General features: G+C 37.5%; 1 protein-coding gene across 1 annotated transcript; it reads left to right on the top strand.

Moving 5' to 3' along the window:
• Nucleotides 1-640: 640 nt before the first annotated feature.
• spryd3 (SPRY domain containing 3) lies at nt 641-16,271 on the top strand. The gene is made up of 11 exons (XM_079241691.1): nt 641-742; nt 2,146-2,289; nt 2,449-2,524; nt 6,648-6,772; nt 8,308-8,440; nt 8,567-8,758; nt 12,033-12,182; nt 14,373-14,430; nt 15,126-15,245; nt 15,642-15,766; nt 15,864-16,271. The coding sequence occupies exons 2-11, from the start codon at nt 2,165-2,167 to the stop codon at nt 15,996-15,998; spliced, it is 1,239 nt and encodes a 412-aa protein (XP_079097817.1). The 5' UTR covers nt 641-742; nt 2,146-2,164; the 3' UTR covers nt 15,999-16,271.
• The last annotated feature ends 2,732 nt before the right edge of the window (nt 16,272-19,003 follow it).

The following is a 19,003-nucleotide window of genomic DNA, read 5'->3' as shown; positions in this document are numbered from 1 at the left end:
TTAATATAGAAACTGCCAAAACAAAACAAAACAAAACGATATTATTAGTAAATAAGTTGACCTCATAAGATTTATAAAGTAATGTAGAAAGTACTCAGTGAAATTAGTGAGTCCCTTCAACCCTATTTATCATGGTTTTGACGCAGTTTGACAGAGTTAACAAAAAGAAGACAGAAAGATAGAGAGAAACTGAAGAAAAAAACAGCTTCCATGTACATTGTTACAACTCAGACCTGGGTTGAGAATTCTGAGGAAATGACTGTGAAGGAGTGCCAATGAAGGCATGATGACTAAGGCATTAGCAGGGCAAAAGTTTCACCCAGTAAATTCCAGGATCTGTGACTCACAAACAAGGAGGCAGACTTACAAAACTTAACACTGGTCTGAAACACAGGTAGTAGCTATTTATCTCAGAATATCAATAACATAAAACCTAATAATAAGAATTACTTCGTGGAATCCAACAGAAACAAAGATAAAAACAAAAGTAAAATAAAATAAAATAAAATAAAATAAAATAAAATAAAATAAAATAAAATAAAACAAAAACACACACACGTTCGAATACGTGACACGTATAGTGACACAGCACTGCGCAGGTTAAAGACGCTTTATGTTCTAGGATTTGATTGGTCGATGAGGCGGGACTTCCGGTAGCGCAGGTTGGACATAAAGTGACAGACCTCACCTCCATAAAATTAGAAGAAAAGCCGAAGGACGACGCGATATAAGTCATTAAACAGTAAGGAATTAGTGCAAGATAAGAACGGATTTGAATACTGTGAGTTTAACCGGATATGTACTAATGTTTACATGATTTAATCCGTCACACTGCTCGATAATGTGGTAACGCTGAAAACAGCTAGCCGGCCAACCGAGTCCTGCTTGTAGTTTGGGAAATGCAAAGCCGCGTTTAGGGAATGCTCGTAATTTTCTGATTCGAACGAGTTAACACGCATCTAATATAGTAAGGATTAGCTCAAAAATATTAATTTATTTCATCAGAGCACATGAATTTCTAGATCATAGTACTTAGCAGCATCCGAATCAAGTTAGAAGACACAGGACAAAACATCAATTATTTTAGTTCATTCCCTTTTTTTGTTTTAAAGAATGAAACAGTGAAATTCCAGATAAACCTAAATTATACAGCTGACAATTGGCAAAGGACGCAATGTACTGCTAATACTTTTACACTTTAGTCATTCAGAGTAACATGAACATTTTTTATCTGAAGCAATTGGAGGACAATAAGCAATTTGATTATCTCTTGGCTGGTAGGAGTCTGTCATGGGTACATTTAACTATTTTTTGGGTATTTTTATGTAAACTAAACTATTACATGAGAAAATAATTTGCCAATTTATTCGTAATTGAACTTGAATTCAGTCATATTTACTCTGTTTTGTGCTGACTTCATATAATAGAATTTGGAGAGTTGATATTAGATGGATTGAAAGTTTAGATCAGTCTGATAGATTAATACAGGGTTCAAGATAACTGAGGATGACACCTGTCCATCCAGAGTAAAATTTTGGACTTGTGTTCATGCCCTTTGACAGCATCAAATCTATACCCTGGCCTTCTCTTATCTTAAGAATGTGAGATTTAATAGGGATGGAAACACAAAAACCTTCTACAGGAAGGATTTGGCCTGAGAATCAAGTCCAGATTTGTTTTTGTTGCCAGGCAACAGCAGTAATTATGTTGTGGTCACTATATTTGCTGCCTTATTGCAAAGATAAGGAGGGTCTGTGCTATTACCCAATGCTCTCTTGCTCTACTTTAGGACTTATGGCACTAGTATAAATTGTTTTGTAATGGTCTTTTGTGATTCTTCTGACTGTAATGTGTGTCATCAATAGAATCAACTGAGTCATCACTTAGAGTTTAATTATAATGTTTCAGTTTGTGTTAAATTATGCCGAGTGACGTTAAAGCTAAATAGTTAAAAGGATCTCCACCACCACTCTACTTAAAGGCAGTTTAGTCACTTTTGATGACACAGACTAAATAATTAGACTTGTTTATCTTTAAATATTAAGATATTTGCAAACCTTATATGAGACCCTATTGTTAAAGTCAAATCAAATTAAACATGATTTTTGTACCAAATATTTATTGTTTTTGCTTTTTATGTCCTAGATTGTAATGGTTTTCAGACATGGACGACATAAACCTTCATTATCGCTTTCTGAACTGGAGGAGACGTATTCGAGAAAATGAAGTACGAGCAGTACGTTACCGGGAGCGGCTCAAGAGGATGCTGAGAGATGGAGACATACTCAGGTAACAGTGATGAGCAATTACAATGTGTGAACTGAAAGTAAAATTGCTAATATGTCTTCCGGTACTCTCTAGAAGCTCAGCGTCACACTTTGGATGCTTTATTCTCATGTTGTTGTTTGTGTTTGTTTTGCTTGTTTAATCTTCTGACTATCTTTGCAGGTATCATGGGAATTCAGATGAAGTTGGCTGCTTTGTCGCTGCCAGGCCATTGTCTAAAAGGAACCGCTATTTTGAAGTAAGAACTGATCACTGCTAATAGTATTTTAATCTTTATTGGTTTTGCAGTTGGTTCACCCCTGTGCACATTTCCTTTAATGTAGTGTACTTGGATTGAGTAACACAAACTGATATTTTTTTGTGTTCATCATAGGATGGAAATTATTCATTTATACATAACCTAACATTCTCATGTGAACAAATAAGCATTATTAGCATAAATGACACATATTACAATGATACAATTTTAAGTAGTAATAACTTTTTTCAGTATACAGCTGTCTTGACTGTTCAGAACCATTTTAATTATCTCACATCTACACTTAAAAAAATTGATATACCAATTTTTTTAATTCAGTGTGAGCATGCTAACTTCAAATTTACCAAAACATAATGCAAAAACATCATGCAACAAAGGTGTTGTTGTTTTTTTTCTCATTTTAAAAAGAATAAAAGCTGATGTGGTCCTGCACCATCTGTAAGAATAGAGTGGTCCAGAACGACAAAAGATTGGTAAAGTTTTGCAAGGATTAAAACAGAAAAAACATCCGTTAGTTGAGTTGATTGACAGCAAGCCGGTAACCTGTTTGGGGTTCACATTAGTCAGTGTAGAATAAAATGTAAACAAAGATTTTTAAATGTTATGGAAAAAGCATAACATGGAAATGATCCTTTCTCCCTCTTTGCCCTTTTTTAATTAGATATAATCGATTAAGAAAATAATTTAATGAACTGAAATACTTATGAAAACCATTGTCTATGAACACTTTATATCTGCATCCACAAATTGCAGTGTGAAGTATTGAATGAAATACAAGCAATATCCAGATACCACACTGACTTTTTCTCAGACAGAAAAAAAAGTGGATGAACAAGTAATTTCATGAAAACAGTACCTGTCTCCTTCAGACAAAAAGTCTTCCCATGGTTCTTTGCTCTGTGTTTGTGCTTTGCACAACTTTGCAACACGTCGAGCATTTTTAGCATCTTGCTGCCACCACTTGGGTTTACTTAAGTAAACCTGAAAGAGCCTGGTGACATTTGAATTTAGGATTGTTTAGATTTCATTGAAAGATGAGTTTGTGGACGCATGTTGTCATGACAATGGACAAATTTGCTATGTGGTGACATTAAAAACAATGCAATGCAGCAATTGACTGTGCTCATCAAAGCTTATTTATTCGTTGTTTTCACATTATGTTCCTTTTTACTTTCATTCAGTCTGATTATAGCCCCCTTCTAGTTAAAGCTAAATTACTAAATTTACCATCGTTGATATGTGGGCTTACGTACTGATAAATATTTGTAAGGCTGCACACAAGTTCAGTCATGTTGACTTTGTGTGGGGTAAAAAAGACACTAAGAGAAATGTACATGTTGTCATGCATCGTGGTTACTGATGAAAGGGATCTGTTTGTTTTTAGACGAAAATTCAAAGCCAGCATTTGTAATAATATGGGATGGCTGCATTTATTCACATGGTATCATTAATTTGCATGTCTGTGAAGGCACCACAAGACAGGCAGCTATATATCCTATTTGGATGCTACTTCTTCCCACTCTGCTTGATCAGACACAGTGCTGCTTTCTGAATCAGTGCTGTTCAAACTAAAGATATTCACCTGGAATTAATTGGATCCTTAATTACCCCACAAATGTATGGTAGCCATCAATACTTTGCAATAGTTTCCAGGATAAGAAATGCATAAAATTCCAAAAGAAAACCTACAAAACTTTGTTTTTTGTTTTTTTTTAAATTTCATCATTGTTTGGCTATAATCTGGTTTGCCTTTAAGATATGCAAAAAAATATAATTAGATTTAAATGAGACTTAAATCCTAAATGTTTGTTCTTGAGTAATTGGAGTCATAATGCCATACAGATATAGATGGATATAGATAAGTCCTTATTTGTTTTGTTAAAATGACAGATACGTTCTACAGACATTTTAACACTTTGCTCTAGAGCTAAAAAAAAATGTCCAGGTGCTAAACTGTGCTCCAGTTCAGAGCTGTGCAACTTTGTGATATGATAAATGAAAGAGAGGAGTTTCCTAACTGTTGTTAAGCTAAAATCTTTTGGAAAAATATTTAAGTCTCAACTATACAAGCTGATCATCTCAGTTCTCATACATTTCCAGTGTTGAAAACCTTGGTAATTCTCAATACTTACTGATTTTGAAGGTTGACAAAAACAAATTTTCTCTTGTAGCCGCTGTCACTGCTATCAGATTACAAGCTTTAATCAATGCATGCTGTAAAGTTGCAAGATGCAAGATCCATTTCAGACCACAGGATATGTTGCTGTGCAGATTAAATATGGCAGCCTATCCTCCTGACCCACTGATGCAGTTGATGCACACAATTTAATCAAACAAACAAAAAAGAAGATACTTTTAAGTGTAGTGGTGCTTTTGACTCATAGTCTGATGATTCAGGTGTCTCTGCTTTGACCTAGTGATTTAATGTCTCCAGACAAGTAACAGCTCTTTGCTCATTTTACTCATTTTTGTAGTCTAAATACTGTACTTCACAACCGTTTGATGCCTGTGAGTGTTTTTAAATAAACCATGCTCCAACTTGCCAACCATATAAATCCTGCCTGATCTGACATGTGATGGAATAGTAACCCGATCTTTAAAGTTGGATATGTATCATCCTTGTGACTCAACTTTGTAGCAGTCGCGTAGGAGGAGTAAAGGAAAGCCTACGTGTAAATGATTAAGTGGGTGCTATGTGCTGATCTGAACACTGATTTTTTTTTTTTTTTTTTCTGGGTTCATCTGCATGTTATGGAGAAACGTGAACTTTTTACACGTTCCTCCCAGAAGAGCAGGTGTTAGGTCATGGGAAACAACAAAACCGTTTCCTCTTTAGCTCAGCTCTGGATTTGCCAGCAGTGCTCCAATTGCGTTGTCCATGTAAGATTCATTAGAGATCCTGTCATATGGTCAGTATTCAGTTATGATAACAACGGTGAAGGCCAATTTTTAACCTTGGATTTTCGTTGTGAATCATCATGCAAAGCTGCACAAAGAGAAGCTGTATGGTTTCAGCTTAGCCCGGAAATTTTTATGAAGTAAAAAGAGAAGCGGTGCCAGCTCAAAATTAAGCGTAATTGCACATTAAAATATGGGGTGGACCCTGAAGGATCATTATCTCAGGTAAATTAACTTGCTGCACTTGTGTGACATTTCAAGGGATATGATTTTTGTTCCAATATAACCTGTAAAATCCTATGTAGGGAGTACAGCAGTCTACTGCTGTGACTGTTGAATAGATTGTACCTCACTGTGATCCACTACCATCAGTATAAAATGTCTATTTTCCTGCTATGGTGTGTGGCTACTACCTGCACAATGAAGCCATTTTGAGCTTGTTTATCCTCTAGGCTATGAAAACCATGATAAACTAAGATGCCAATATGCATTTCAGTGCATTCATTGCGAGCTTGATGCTTTGTAGGCATAAACGTCTCATTCAAAGCTCTGTCTGTGTCATTAGTGACTTACATAGCTGCCTGTCTTAACTGTTGGAATAAGAAATAATGTTGACTGTGTAAATAGGACTACCTTTAAACCTACTCATTGTGAGTAAATTACACATTTTAAATGTATAACAGCAAATGCAGCAAATAGCAAATTATTATTATTATTTGAAATGTGCTTTAAGGGGCAGATTGTGCAATATTCATCTTTTATCTGTGCCTTTTTGTTCATATAAAAAAAAAAAAAAAAGTAAAGTCGAACTGAGCTTGAAGTGAAATGAACAAATAAATAAATGCATTTTCAGTCAAAAAGCACATTTGTGAGCCTCAGCCCCACTGCACCTACTCGTACTTTTCTCTCTTCTCATGTCCTTCATATGTGGTACATAATGAGTAATTATTGAGTTATTTGTGAGCGTAGTCATTTAAAAAAGCACGTTATGAGTTAGATTACCCAGAGGAACAGTAGAATAAATATGTTAGATGTTTTAAATGTGGTGAATCCCTAATATGTTTATCTTGTTAAAAGAGTCTGAGCTGACCTTTTGTGGTTTGGTTAGATTAACTTGAATTTGAAGCTGCCCTGTTTTGTTTTAAACTTTACACATTTGTTGCCTGAAGTTTCCTAATAATGACAGACACTGTGATCTTTCCAGGTAACTATCCTCGATACAGGAGTGAGGGGGATGATTGCTGTTGGTTTGGTGCCTCAGTTCTACAAACTGGACCATCAACCAGGCTGGCTCCCACATTCTGTGGCTTTTCATGCCGACGACGGGAAGTATGTGATATTATTTTTCTTCACTTAAACATGCATGACAAGATAATGTAGCGGGTTAATACTTGGTCATAATTAGGGTTTACATCATGCAAATTTTAGTCGTGTGAGTGGGGGTGTGTAATGCAAGGAAACTTAAAGCTGGAGTAGGTAATGTTGGTTAGCTAGCAAGGTGTGAAAGTGGCACCCCGTCTTGGCTCCTCCCCTTCTGGTTTTGCTCCTTGCGTGATCCAAGGATTTTTTGTTCGCAGCTTTTTCCACCAACGATTTTCTCTTTCTCGGCTGTTTAGTGGGAGGAGGCAAATAAACCGAGCCGGGTCGGGAAATCCTTCCTGCATTTTCTCAGCCGTGTTTGCCTTCTGAGTTTCTTCTTCACTACTTTGTATTTTCATCCTAACACACTATTTATATGCAGGGTGTGGCTATCAGGTATGTGCTGCGGGTGTAGGAGCTGGGAGAAGAAGCTTATGATATATAATTTCAATTCAACTTTATTTGTATAGCGCCACTTCACAACAATGTTGTCACAGGGCACTTTACATACACAAATTAACATACATATCATTTCGAGCCAATTCATACATGTCCTATAATAGAAACCAACTGATTGCATCATGTCATGACTTCAATCCAATCTTCCATCCTGAGCGTGCACACGGCGACAGTGGGAAGGGAAAAACTCCCCTTTAACAGGAAGAAAACCTCTGGCAGAACCCGGTTCAGGGAGGGCAGCCATCTGCCTCGACTGGTTGGGGTGGAGAGGACAGGAAAGACAGATCAACATGTACAACTGCACTTATTCAGGAAGACCTGTGGAAAAAATATAAGAAATTAACAACTTCATTTTGGTGTGAACGTTTTGATTGTTCAGAGTTTTTACAGATTTTCAGTAAACTGAGGGGTCGAACTATATTTCTTATTGTTCATGATTGCAAAATGTCAGGACGAGGAACCGCTTCACCCAGAGTAAAAATAAAAAAATAAATGTCTCTGAACAAGATTACCTACTCCAGCTTTAAACACATGATTGGGATTTTTGTATTAAAAAATAATAATAATAAAAAACAATTTACTTTTGAGCTGTTCAACACAGACGTCTCATAATATCCCCATAAGATTTCACAGTGCTGCGAACTGAAAAACGCAAGTAAATGGGCTCAGTCAGAATGAAACTCGTCAAATAAGATGTTATTCAGATGAGGCGGGGGGGCGTCCCATTTATATTTTGTATGAAGAGAGGTGACAGTAAATCATGAAAAAGATGGGTGGAGCATAATATGATAGATGTGATTTTCATAACAGCTTAACCTGCTCAGATATGAGGTTGCTTCTTTATTTTTTCTTCTTTCATCTTGATCATTTTTTAAAATCTTTTTAAAGATAAAAAAAAAACTGCTTGTGATCTACAGTTTTTATTTTTTCCATCCTTTACTTTCTCTGCGCATTTCCTTTGTCCCTTCTTCTGTTTTTACTGTTTATGTTCATAATGTCAAACTAGGTCTTAACATGTTGCATCACTGATGCTTTCTTGTCTGCAGGCTTTATAATGGCAACACTGTAGGGCAGCAATTTGGTGCGAAATGCAGCAGAGGCGATCGAATCGGTTGTGGAATATCTCTGGACTCCGACGATGGACAGTTAACAGTGTTTTTTACCAAGAACGGGCATGAAGTAAGCACTTAACTCAACATGTAGTTTATTTAGCTTGTAGTTTACATGTTTGTTCATATTTTCTTTTAAACAGCTCATAAATATTTGTTTTCTCGTAAACAATGCCGTGTTTGAATGTGTCCTCAGGTCGGCAGTGTTGACATCCCAGGATCTGCAGATGCTCTCTACCCTGCAGTAGGGATGCACTCGCTGGGGGAAGAAGTGCTTCTGGACTTAAATGCTGAATGGGGAGGAGTGGAGGAGGATGATGGACAAATGATAGTTGATAGTCATGAAGAGTACTGGAGCCGTCTTCATGACGTCAAAGTGACTGGCACGGTATGTCTCTCACCAGCTTTTCTCAGTCTAGATGGATCTGAGCAAATAAGATAAAATAAAAAAAATCATCCTTCGTAGGTGGCTTAAAGCTCAGAGTTTGACTTTGCATAGTATGTGTTGTGGAATTGGAAAGATGAGCTTACCAGGCTTCTTTAGCTTGTTTTCTGTCTCTAGAGCTGCGTCAGCTTCAGGCCAAATGCACCCAAATCTCCAAGCAGCCTCTCAGTTAAGAAAAAAGGTGTAGAATGGGGATGGTAGTATATCAGCTTTATTTCCTTCTTTTACTAAAAATTTTTTTTTTTTTTTATATTAACATATTCTGTGTTTGTACATCTCTGAATAATCAGACTGCAGTTTTTACGTACCAGATTTGGTCACACTTTCCCATTAAATCCAGTGTGTTTGCCTTAGTGTAGATGCGGTCCTGCATATATTACCTTTTGAGTCTGTATAGGCCTAGAGGTTGCTGATCTCTGCTGAAGCTTTCCATGGTCATCATGTTATCAGTCTACAGTTAAAGATAATTTTTCCCTCATAACAAGTATGCATCTTGTTTATGTCTGCTTTGTCTGGCACGTTGTTTGTCTGAATGGAGGTTGACCCACTAACACGCATAGTTGGCATGGTAACAAATGTTTGAACAGCAGTCAGCTGCAGAGGGACCCAATAGACCCTGTCAGACTTGCAATGATCACAAATTGCACAACAAACGGACGTGGAAACCAGAAATTACCTTTAAATATAACTAAACCAACATCAGAATATTTCTGAGGAACTAGTTGACTTCTCTGTAAAAGTTGCCAGTTTCTTTCTGTGACGTCGGTGCTGAGGTATTTGTCTGACTCATCTGTTGATAAGCACACATCCTGAACTAAAGAGCAACTTTCATGCCTTTCACTTATTCATCCTTTTACTTCTTAAGGTTTGTCTTTCTCCAATCAGAGCAAGGGCACCACAACCTTACACTAAATAAACAACAATGTGTTTCATTAGTATCTAGTGTTCCCACAATGCTCTCCTCATCTGCTGTGTAGGTCTGTAGCTTCAGTTAGAAGTAGTCGTCATGGCAATGCAAATCCAGACATGTTTCCATTAGTAATGAAATGCAGTCATTGTGATCAACTGAGCTGTTTTATGTAATATATGGAAGTAAATGGATGGAATTAAAAAAAAAAATGCAATGCCTCATAAGACCATTTAATACTTTAAGCTTTACGCATTGTTTATAATGGTGGTTAATAGAATACAAGCAGTCTGGAAAATGAAGCAGGATTTAAGCTCTTTGTGCTGTTCTGTTACAGGCTTCCTGTGAATGCAGTTATGTTCGTTAACACAGTGGTGGGCAACCTTGGCGCTCTGCAAACTCTCAAAGCCTCAGATCAGCTGAAACACGCTGTAAACTCTGTCTTTGTAAAGCACTTTGAATGATCCTGTCGTTGCATTGTGCTATGCATATAAACTTGCCTTGTCTTGTCCTGCAAGTTTTAGATGTTTTCCTGCTCAAACACCTGATTCAATTAAACGATTCACTATACAGAACTTGATAGGATGTTGAATCCATTTGATCTGAAACAGGCGCATTGAAGCAGGGAAACATCTACAACTTTCAGGACTGCAACGTCAACACTGACCTGCAACAACCATGTGTTAAATCGGGTCTATGTGGGTTCAAATCAAACTGTATTTACGTAAACTTGTCATGTTCTCTGTACAGGTTATGTACAGAGTTATGTGAATAAACTGGATTTAATATTTATGTAACAGCAGTCGCTCTGCCTACAAGTGCTTGTTGGGACATAATGACATATGCTAAAACATGATTTAATGTTGCAAAGTGGTATAAAGTTAACTGTCTGAGAAGGAGGTTGCTGTCCTATCACCTGAAGTTTTCTGTGATTCTTTTCTCTGTGCTTGTAGGGTCTTGTTATATATATTTTTTATTTCCCTTCCATGCTTTTGGACCGTGGCTGGAAATGGGCCATCTCACCGTAATCCCACATGCTTACATCATGCCCTTCTGTGCTCATATTCATTAGTCTGTGGCATCCCATTTACATTGATTAACAAAACTAACATTTACCAGTAGGTGTGATTCAACAGCAAAAGCAGTCACCTGCCAGCTGTTAGGTTGCTAGTTTGATTACTGGCTTCCACATGCGGGTTACACGCTGACCCCCACACTGTTATCCATTTATGGAACAGCATGTAGGTGTATGATAGAGAAATAGCCTTGTGTAAATACTGCATAGACTAAGAAGGGTTTAATGAATGCATGTGTGAATGTGGCTTGTTGTGTAAAATTGCATGATAAAAAATATAAAAGTACTAAATTAATTTATTTACAAAATGTAAAACAAAAATATACTCACCTGCCACTTTATTAGGTGTACCTTGCTGGTGCTTTTTTTTTTTTTTTTTTTCTTTCTTTCTTTCAAAGCAGCCTAAAGGCTTTGTTCCATAGATTCAACAAGGTGTTGGAAGCATCCCTTTTAGACTTTGGTCCATGTTGACATGGTAACATCACACCGTTGCAGCAGATGTGTTGACTGCTCATCCATGATGAGAATCTCCTGTTCCACCACATCCCATAGCTGCTCTGTTGGTATGAGATCTGGTGGCCAGTGGATTACAGTTAACTCAACATCGCCATGTTCAATTCAATTCAACTCAACTTTATTTATATAGCGTCAAATCACGGCAATGCCATCTCAAGATGCTTTACAACGCTTTATGTTCAAGAACCCAGTTTGAGATGATTTGAGCTTTGTGACCTGATGCTTTAAACCTGAACCATTGATACAAATCAGAAAGGATCTATGCTTTCACCTTGTTTAAATTCTGACTCTACCATGTTGCAACAAATACTTACGAAATCAGGCAATACCTACTCCAGTTAGTCTAATTTTGATGAGCCTGTGTGAATTATAGCCGCTGTTTCCCGTTCTTTTATGACTGGATTTGCACCCCAGCATGATCTTCTGCTCTTGTTGCCCGCTTGCTTCAAGATCTTGATCTGTGTTCAGACATGGCCCTGTTACTGTTGCCTCTAACCAGTCTGCCCATTCTCCTCTGACCTCTGATATCAAACAACACATTTTGGTCCAGTTGCTAAGATACTCGGACCAACCCGTCAAACAACAAGAACCAGTGTTGCAAATGATTCCCTTTATTTTCAATAATACATTTAAAAGTACATGAGGAATAGGAGTAAATATTGTCATATTGAGTGTGTTGTCATTGCATGTAATTTATATCATATCTCTCGCGTTCGCAGCTGCTGGAGTACGTTGGCAAAGGGAAGAGCATCGTGGACGTGGGCTTGGCTCAGGCCCGTCGACCTCTCAACACTCGCTTCCACTACTATGAGCTGGAGATCACAGATGCTGGAGAGAAGTGTTACATTGCCCTGGGGCTGGCACGCAGGGTGAGAGTTTCCTCCAACGAGTCAACACGATAATGATCACGTGTCATTGACACGGATACAGGGCATGATTTACTGTATGCACTTTAGTGTTGGTAAAGAACCTTCTCTTTCCTCGTCAAAAATCTCGTCATCTGTCTCCCTCACATCCGCAACACTTCTCACTGTTTCCAGTCTAAGTGATGGATGACTGAGAGAGGAAAAGCTAACAACTGAATAAATATTGTCTCATTTTTACCCCCGCATCTGGTTTTCCGGCAAAAGCGGGTTGTTCCATTTACATCTTAATCTACAAGTAAACTAAAGGACAAAAAAATGGAAAATTTAGTTATGAGATAAAATGAGAACATCTGCTCGCTCTGTTGTTTTGCTCTTCGGGCTGTGCAGTTAAAATCCTAATTAACACACAGTGTTTAATCTCAAATAATGGTGGGAAGTGATGATATTTATTTTGGAAATAAGTTGGGCCTGAGAGGAGACTTGTTCAGTGTTTGCAGTCAAATAAAATCATAAACTCTGAGCACATCCTGTTTAATATAAATAAAACACTGCAGTAATTGCTGAGATTGCAGCTATTGTATCATTTAGATAAGAGTTATGAAATGCACTGATGGTATTGTTCTAAACTTGCATAATGTGCTTGTTTTTGTTTATTTATTGAGCTGTAATTGATTGAGCGTCACTTATCGGAGTCGCACTGGTGCTGTGCCCGCTGGGATTGCACTCGCAGCCTGGCAGATGATGGGTTATAGCTGCAGACACCTTTGACGTTAAACTCCCCCTGACTCATCTTCTATTATTTACTTGGTGTGGGCTTGTTGTGCCTCCGGGTCAGATGGTGTGGAGAATAGGCCTCTGTCATTTTGCTGATAGTTTTCCAGGAATTGTTTTTCTCAATGTGTCTGCGGTTTGATGGAGCATTATAAATCAATCCCACAACCATTCCTGAGGTTTTGCTCCATTCCCTGACTTCTCCTGCAAGGCACATCAGGCTGCTGATGGGAAGCATTACCTCTTGCTACCAAAAACAAAAAAAAAAAATCAAAACAATGGCCTCTCTCTCACCCTTCACATGATTAGCAGTTCCTGCTTACTCAGTGGTTGCTTATATTGGATACAGGAACAATTGTTTATGCTGCATTCTTTTTCCTTTTTGTTCCTTACGGGAAAAGTCTTGTTTTCTGCACGCCAGACTCTCTTTAATTCTTTGTTGTTCCCTTATTCTTACCATTTTAAGATTGTTAAAATCATAGGTCAGGAGCAGCAGTCACTCAGTACCATCTATAACACCAGAGTCTTGAGAAAAGGCACCCAGATCTCCACTGACCCCTCGCACACCCTGCACTCTCACTACGCCCTGTTACCTTCAGGGCGCAGGTACAGGTCTCTCCCTCTGAGAACAAAGAGGGCCACTTCCACCTTCCTTCCCACCTCTATCCGTCTGTTAAATGGTTGATGGCTATTGCAGACTGTTATATTTATGACTGTGTATGGCATATTGGTGTCAATTGTTGTTTTTAACTTATTTATTAACTGACATGTTGAGTTGTGTGTGTGGACATGTCTTTATTTTATTTGTCATGGTTGTGCTCTACCCGCAAATGAAGTTCCTAACGGATAAATAAAGTGAATTTGAATTTGAATTGAATTTCAGTCTTGCTACCAGCTGATGTTCCCACTAATAATCTCCATGCTCTTGGGTTTATATGGATGCTTCAAGCATGAAATGTTAGCCTGAACGTGTCACACTAAATTTTATCATCCATGTGCATGACAGGCAATATGGATCCAAAGAATCCATTGTTAACTAGAAGATCATTCGGAGAGCACAAACCCTCCACCAAGAGCCACAGTTTTAAAAAAAATTCCTGGATCTAAACGGTGATCTGGATCACCACCAAAATTAAATCAGTTCCTCCTTTTCACTTTTCCAAAAACTCCTGAAAATTTAATGAAAATCCATTAAAAAAAATGTCAGTGTTATTTTGAACACACACAAACAGATAAACTGTGGGTGAAACGTAACCTCCTTGGCGGAGGTAAGTAAAGCTCCATAGTGAAAATTAAGTTTCCATAGTTGCAGGTGTTTCCCAAAATCATGAACTAGTTAAATGACTTGGGGTATTACAGTTATTTTGTTTTCTTTATCTTGTTTTTATTGTCAACTCATTGTTATTTATTTTTTGTTTTTAGGACTACCCAAAAAATAGACACCCGGGTTGGAGCAGAGGATCTATAGCCTATCATGCAGGTGAGTCGTGTGTGTGTGTGTGTGTGTGTGTGGGCATGATCTTTATACCTGAACCTTACAAACAGCTGTAATAACACCCAAAGGCAATTTACTTTGTAACAATTACCCGATATTGAAATGTGTAAAAGTGCATAGGAAAGCGCTTGCACAACGGGAGAACAAAAAGCACTTGGATGCAGAGTCTGGTTTGTTGTGGCGACAGAGTGGATGACATCACATGGTTGTCTGGTTGGCACCGTGAAAGATATGAATAATAACCAAGAAGGGCTATTAAATCTCCTTGTACGTTGAGTGACCTTGGCCTCTCAGTTAACGGCGCAGTACGACTGGGCTGTCCTCATTGTTGCGTGGCAGTTCATTCACATTTTTCCTCACTCTGACTCATTTTTGCCCAAAGTGTTGATGACAACGGCGGGGTTCAGGGTCATTTCTGTAGCCAAGTCTCTGAAACAGCAGGATACCATGGCTCCTGTCAAATTCCCAACCAGGGCACGTTCGCTTGTTGTGTCCAGTGTTTCCACTGTGAGATAAAATTCCCTTGGATTTTAGATTCTACTAATTTTTTCTCTCCCTTTTCTGACATCTTGTCATTTTATTTCATATCTTACAACAGCATGCGGTTGATGTGTTCTTTTCAACACATGTGACATTTGTTTTTAATGGAAAAATGCTCTGAACACTTTTCTTCTTTGCAGATGATGGGAAGTTGTTCAACGGCAGTGGGGTTGGGGACCCATTTGGACCTCGCTGCTTTGAGGGGGACATTATGGGCTGCGGTATCATGTTTCCCCGTGACTTTAACCTTGATGGTGCAGGTAAATTCTGCTGTGTTTAAACTTTTTTTTACTTTTTTAATTTTTTTTTTTATTTTAACCCTATAAAGCCAAATGTATTGTATTTGATACTTAAAGTTTCTGAGACTTTTTTTCATGGCTTTATGTTAAAAACTTTACTCAAAACCCCATTGTACACCATGCTATACTGGTCTCCTGCCCCCTGGTGGATACCAGAAAGCACACCATGACGCTACAGTAATTTTGACCTGTTACTTGGAAATAAATGGGAAAAACACCAAAAAATGAATTGTTACATTTTTTTTCAGATTTGCTAAAGGGTAAAAAAGTGGAATTTTCTGCCCAGTTGTTCTGGAGTCAGGCTTTACAGGGTTAAAGCCAGGCATGTGCCTAACTTTTTTGGTTGGGCTGTTGCAGATGACGCCGATGACTGGGAACTCGGTGTGGTTTCTAAGCCTAGCGAGGTTCAAAATGAATTGTATGCAAACAACGATGATGACGAGGAGGATGAGGGAGAAGATCTAGAGGGGAGGAAGGTCATGGTGAGATGTTATTGCAGTGTACAGAAGGCATACACAGGAACTACTAAACCCTATGTACAAATGTTCATGTTTCCTTTCTGCTGTTTCGTTGGAACAGGTGTTTTTCACCCGAAATGGAAAGGTGGTGGGGAAGAAGGAGGTGGCTTTACCAGTTGGAGGTTTCTATCCTACTATTGGTATGATGAGCACTGGAGAAAAAGTCAGGGTGGACCTGCACCCCCTCAGTGGCTGACTGATGTATTTAGAGCAAAGACAATTGATTGCACTCTGCTATATTTTGGAGATCATGCAATGATTGATCCCTCCATGTCAACAAGCTCCAAAATGTTGCTCTCTTTTAAGGTTGGATGATGACTCCTTCGTGGTGTAAGAATCACTTAAGATGCTGGCAAAATGTTTTATCAAGACTGATCTAAATAATATGTTAATATTACATTTGTGCCTAAACAATGTGCTTTACTATGAATGATTTTATACTGTAAGGAACCTGTTGAACCAATCAAAGATTTTTAAGGGTAAAATACTTTTTTTTTTTTTTTTTTTTTTTTTTTTTTTTTTGGTTTATTTGTTCAAAGTATGATGTTAATAAAATGCCAAAAAAAGGGGTCTCACCTGAGTGAATGTAGAAATCCAAATAGAACAGACCTCAGCTTGAAAATTGACCTTATTCTCTATCAGCAGTTCTATAAATCAGCAGATGTCATTTTCACAGCCTGCAGCTGTTCTGCACTCTGAACTCCTACTGATGGTGTATTACTGACACTCAGTGGTGAGAGAGCTCAAACAGTCTTCCAAAGAAGCATCAGCAGCGTGCTGATTGAACAGGGTTCACTCTGTGAGGCCAAGTCACTTTAACTGGCTGCTTTTACTGCTGTGGTTCAGTGGAAGTGGCCGCTCGCTCTGATGTGGAGTCATTCCGTAAAGTTGTCAAAGCATATTTTGCAGAAATGTTTCCAGCCACATACACAGGAAATTATGGGCTTGTTAAGTTTAATCATTTGTTGAAATTAAATGAATTTTTATGGCAGCTAATTTTTATTTGCCATAAGCAGTTATGAAAAGCAAAAATCCAAATGAAAGTAAAATTTACAAGTAAAGGAACAGTTTTGCTTTAAATCTGGTGTGATTTAATTTATTAAAACCTGCAGGTTACCTTAACACGTGTAGGGTGTAGGGTGTAGGGTGAGTCAAAAAAGTTGCAGCGCATTTTCATTCCATTTAAACTCTGAAGTCAGATGTCAAAACTCGGGACGATGTCCCACCTCAGTTCATTCCAGTTCAACAAGTCATAAAGTTAGTAGGATTTCTCACAAACCGCTTCAGAAGTTCAGACACTCTGTGCGCAAATGGTTTTACAAGAGTCAAAATGGATGAGTGCAAATAAACTGTAAAATACTAAATGATCACATATTTAATGCAGCTGAGAAATTTATTTTTTTCTTTTGAAGCTTGAATGAATGACATCAAGTTGAGTTAAAAGTCTGGTTTGAAGCCACGAGGAACTCTGACTTCCCAGTTCAAATGGAATCACCGTAAGAGTCATGTCGAAGGAAAATGATATTTAAACCTTTAATACTGGGGTAACAATATGAGTTATTGTCATCTGGGCTTTAAAATAGTTTTCCTTAATAAAGGAAAAACCTTCAGTTTCAATTATATATTTTTTCCCTCATATTTCACTTTGTCCTACAAATCGCATGCAAAGTATGAAATGGAAAATAACTAAACGTCTGTATTTAAGAGGCAAAAAGGTTTTTGTTTTGTTTTTTTTAAATTTACATGTGAATACTTGGTTGTCAACCTGGATGTTGAAATGAAGCCATACTATGATTACTTGCTGCTCTCAGGTATATTTGAAGATCAGAAGTAATGGCCTTCTCAGTGCTTTCAATAATTCTGTGTATTTTCTTGTGTATTGAACTCAGTTGTTGTTTCCCACAAGCTGTTTTATTTGTAATTCTCATATTTTATTTTCTTTCTGTCACTTTTTTCACTGTCACAATTAAGACTTTTACTTTTTTTTTTTTTTTAAAAGAAACAACTTGATAAACTTGTGGATGGTTTGTAAAAATGAAATGACACCAGATTTTATTCTCCCCACCTCTCAATAGATTGTAAAAGATTCTGGGCCTATTTTATGTTAGCTTTAAGAATATGGCAGAATGTGTTAATCGCTAATACCAACTGCATTTAAAGGCTTGTAACTATTATTTTCTGTACTGTATATTGGTTTTATTATCAGCTACAATTCCACATGTCACTAAGTACATTTTAAATCTAAATGCAGATGTCTTAAAGAGCTGAACTTTTGGTGTGAAACATCCACACTTATGAAGTAATACACTTAAATACTGATTGGATTTAAAATATGAGCAGAACAAGTAACTGGATCTATGTTGGACTCAGAGCTATGTTGGGACGCTTATCTACATCCCCTGTTTTTTTAATTCTTGTTTTGTTGCTGCTAATTCTGTGCTGAGCATCATACTGAGCATAAAGTCACAGCCTGTACTGTAGAAGGTGTATTCATGGTCGGTTTTTCAGTTTTCTCTCCGTTCAGTTTTGGTGATTATACATCTCTTTGAGGTAAGCGAGGTCTTCTGTTGTCTTTTTGCCACAACCATAATCCTGCCGGCAAATACATCCTTCCTTGTAATGTTTTTTTTTTTTTTTTTTCCTTCATCTTATCTCTCTACACTTTAAGCAATCATGCCAAAAATGTTAAATAAATATTTAAACTTGCTGCTTTTCTCATATCTTCTTCCTTAAAGATGTTAAACATGACTGTCCACAGAAACAGACAAGCTATGGCTTGGCTTAGTGATGTTCAACATTCTGGGAAAATTTATAAAAAAAAATGTGGAAAAGTTATATTATACTGATGTATAATAAATGAAAGTGATTTAAGTAGAAATTATTTAAAGGAAGCAATGGTGGGGATACATAACCATGGTCTGATGTCTGAATGTGAGTAGTATGACGACTGTGTGAATACAAATGATTGAACTATGAATAGAGCACAAACCCTTTAGATTAATTTGTGGTAAATCACCCTGTGTAGTAACTACTATAATCCTGATTTTTTTTTTTTTTTTTTTCCCCCATGTGTATTTAAAAGTTTAGGTCAAATTAAGTTTACGTGTGCCGGTTACAGTGCATGTTGGGTACACTAACGTCAAACAAAAAGCTGAATATCTTCAACTTATGCGAGTAGTGTTTGTTGACATGGGGTTCATT

This window comes from Telmatherina bonti, assembly GCF_933228915.1.
Source record: "Telmatherina bonti genome assembly, chromosome: 6".
NCBI lineage: Eukaryota > Metazoa > Chordata > Actinopteri > Atheriniformes > Telmatherinidae > Telmatherina > Telmatherina bonti.
The sequence above is the reverse complement of the archived record's forward strand: the minus strand, read 5'-3'. Positions and strand labels throughout refer to the sequence as shown.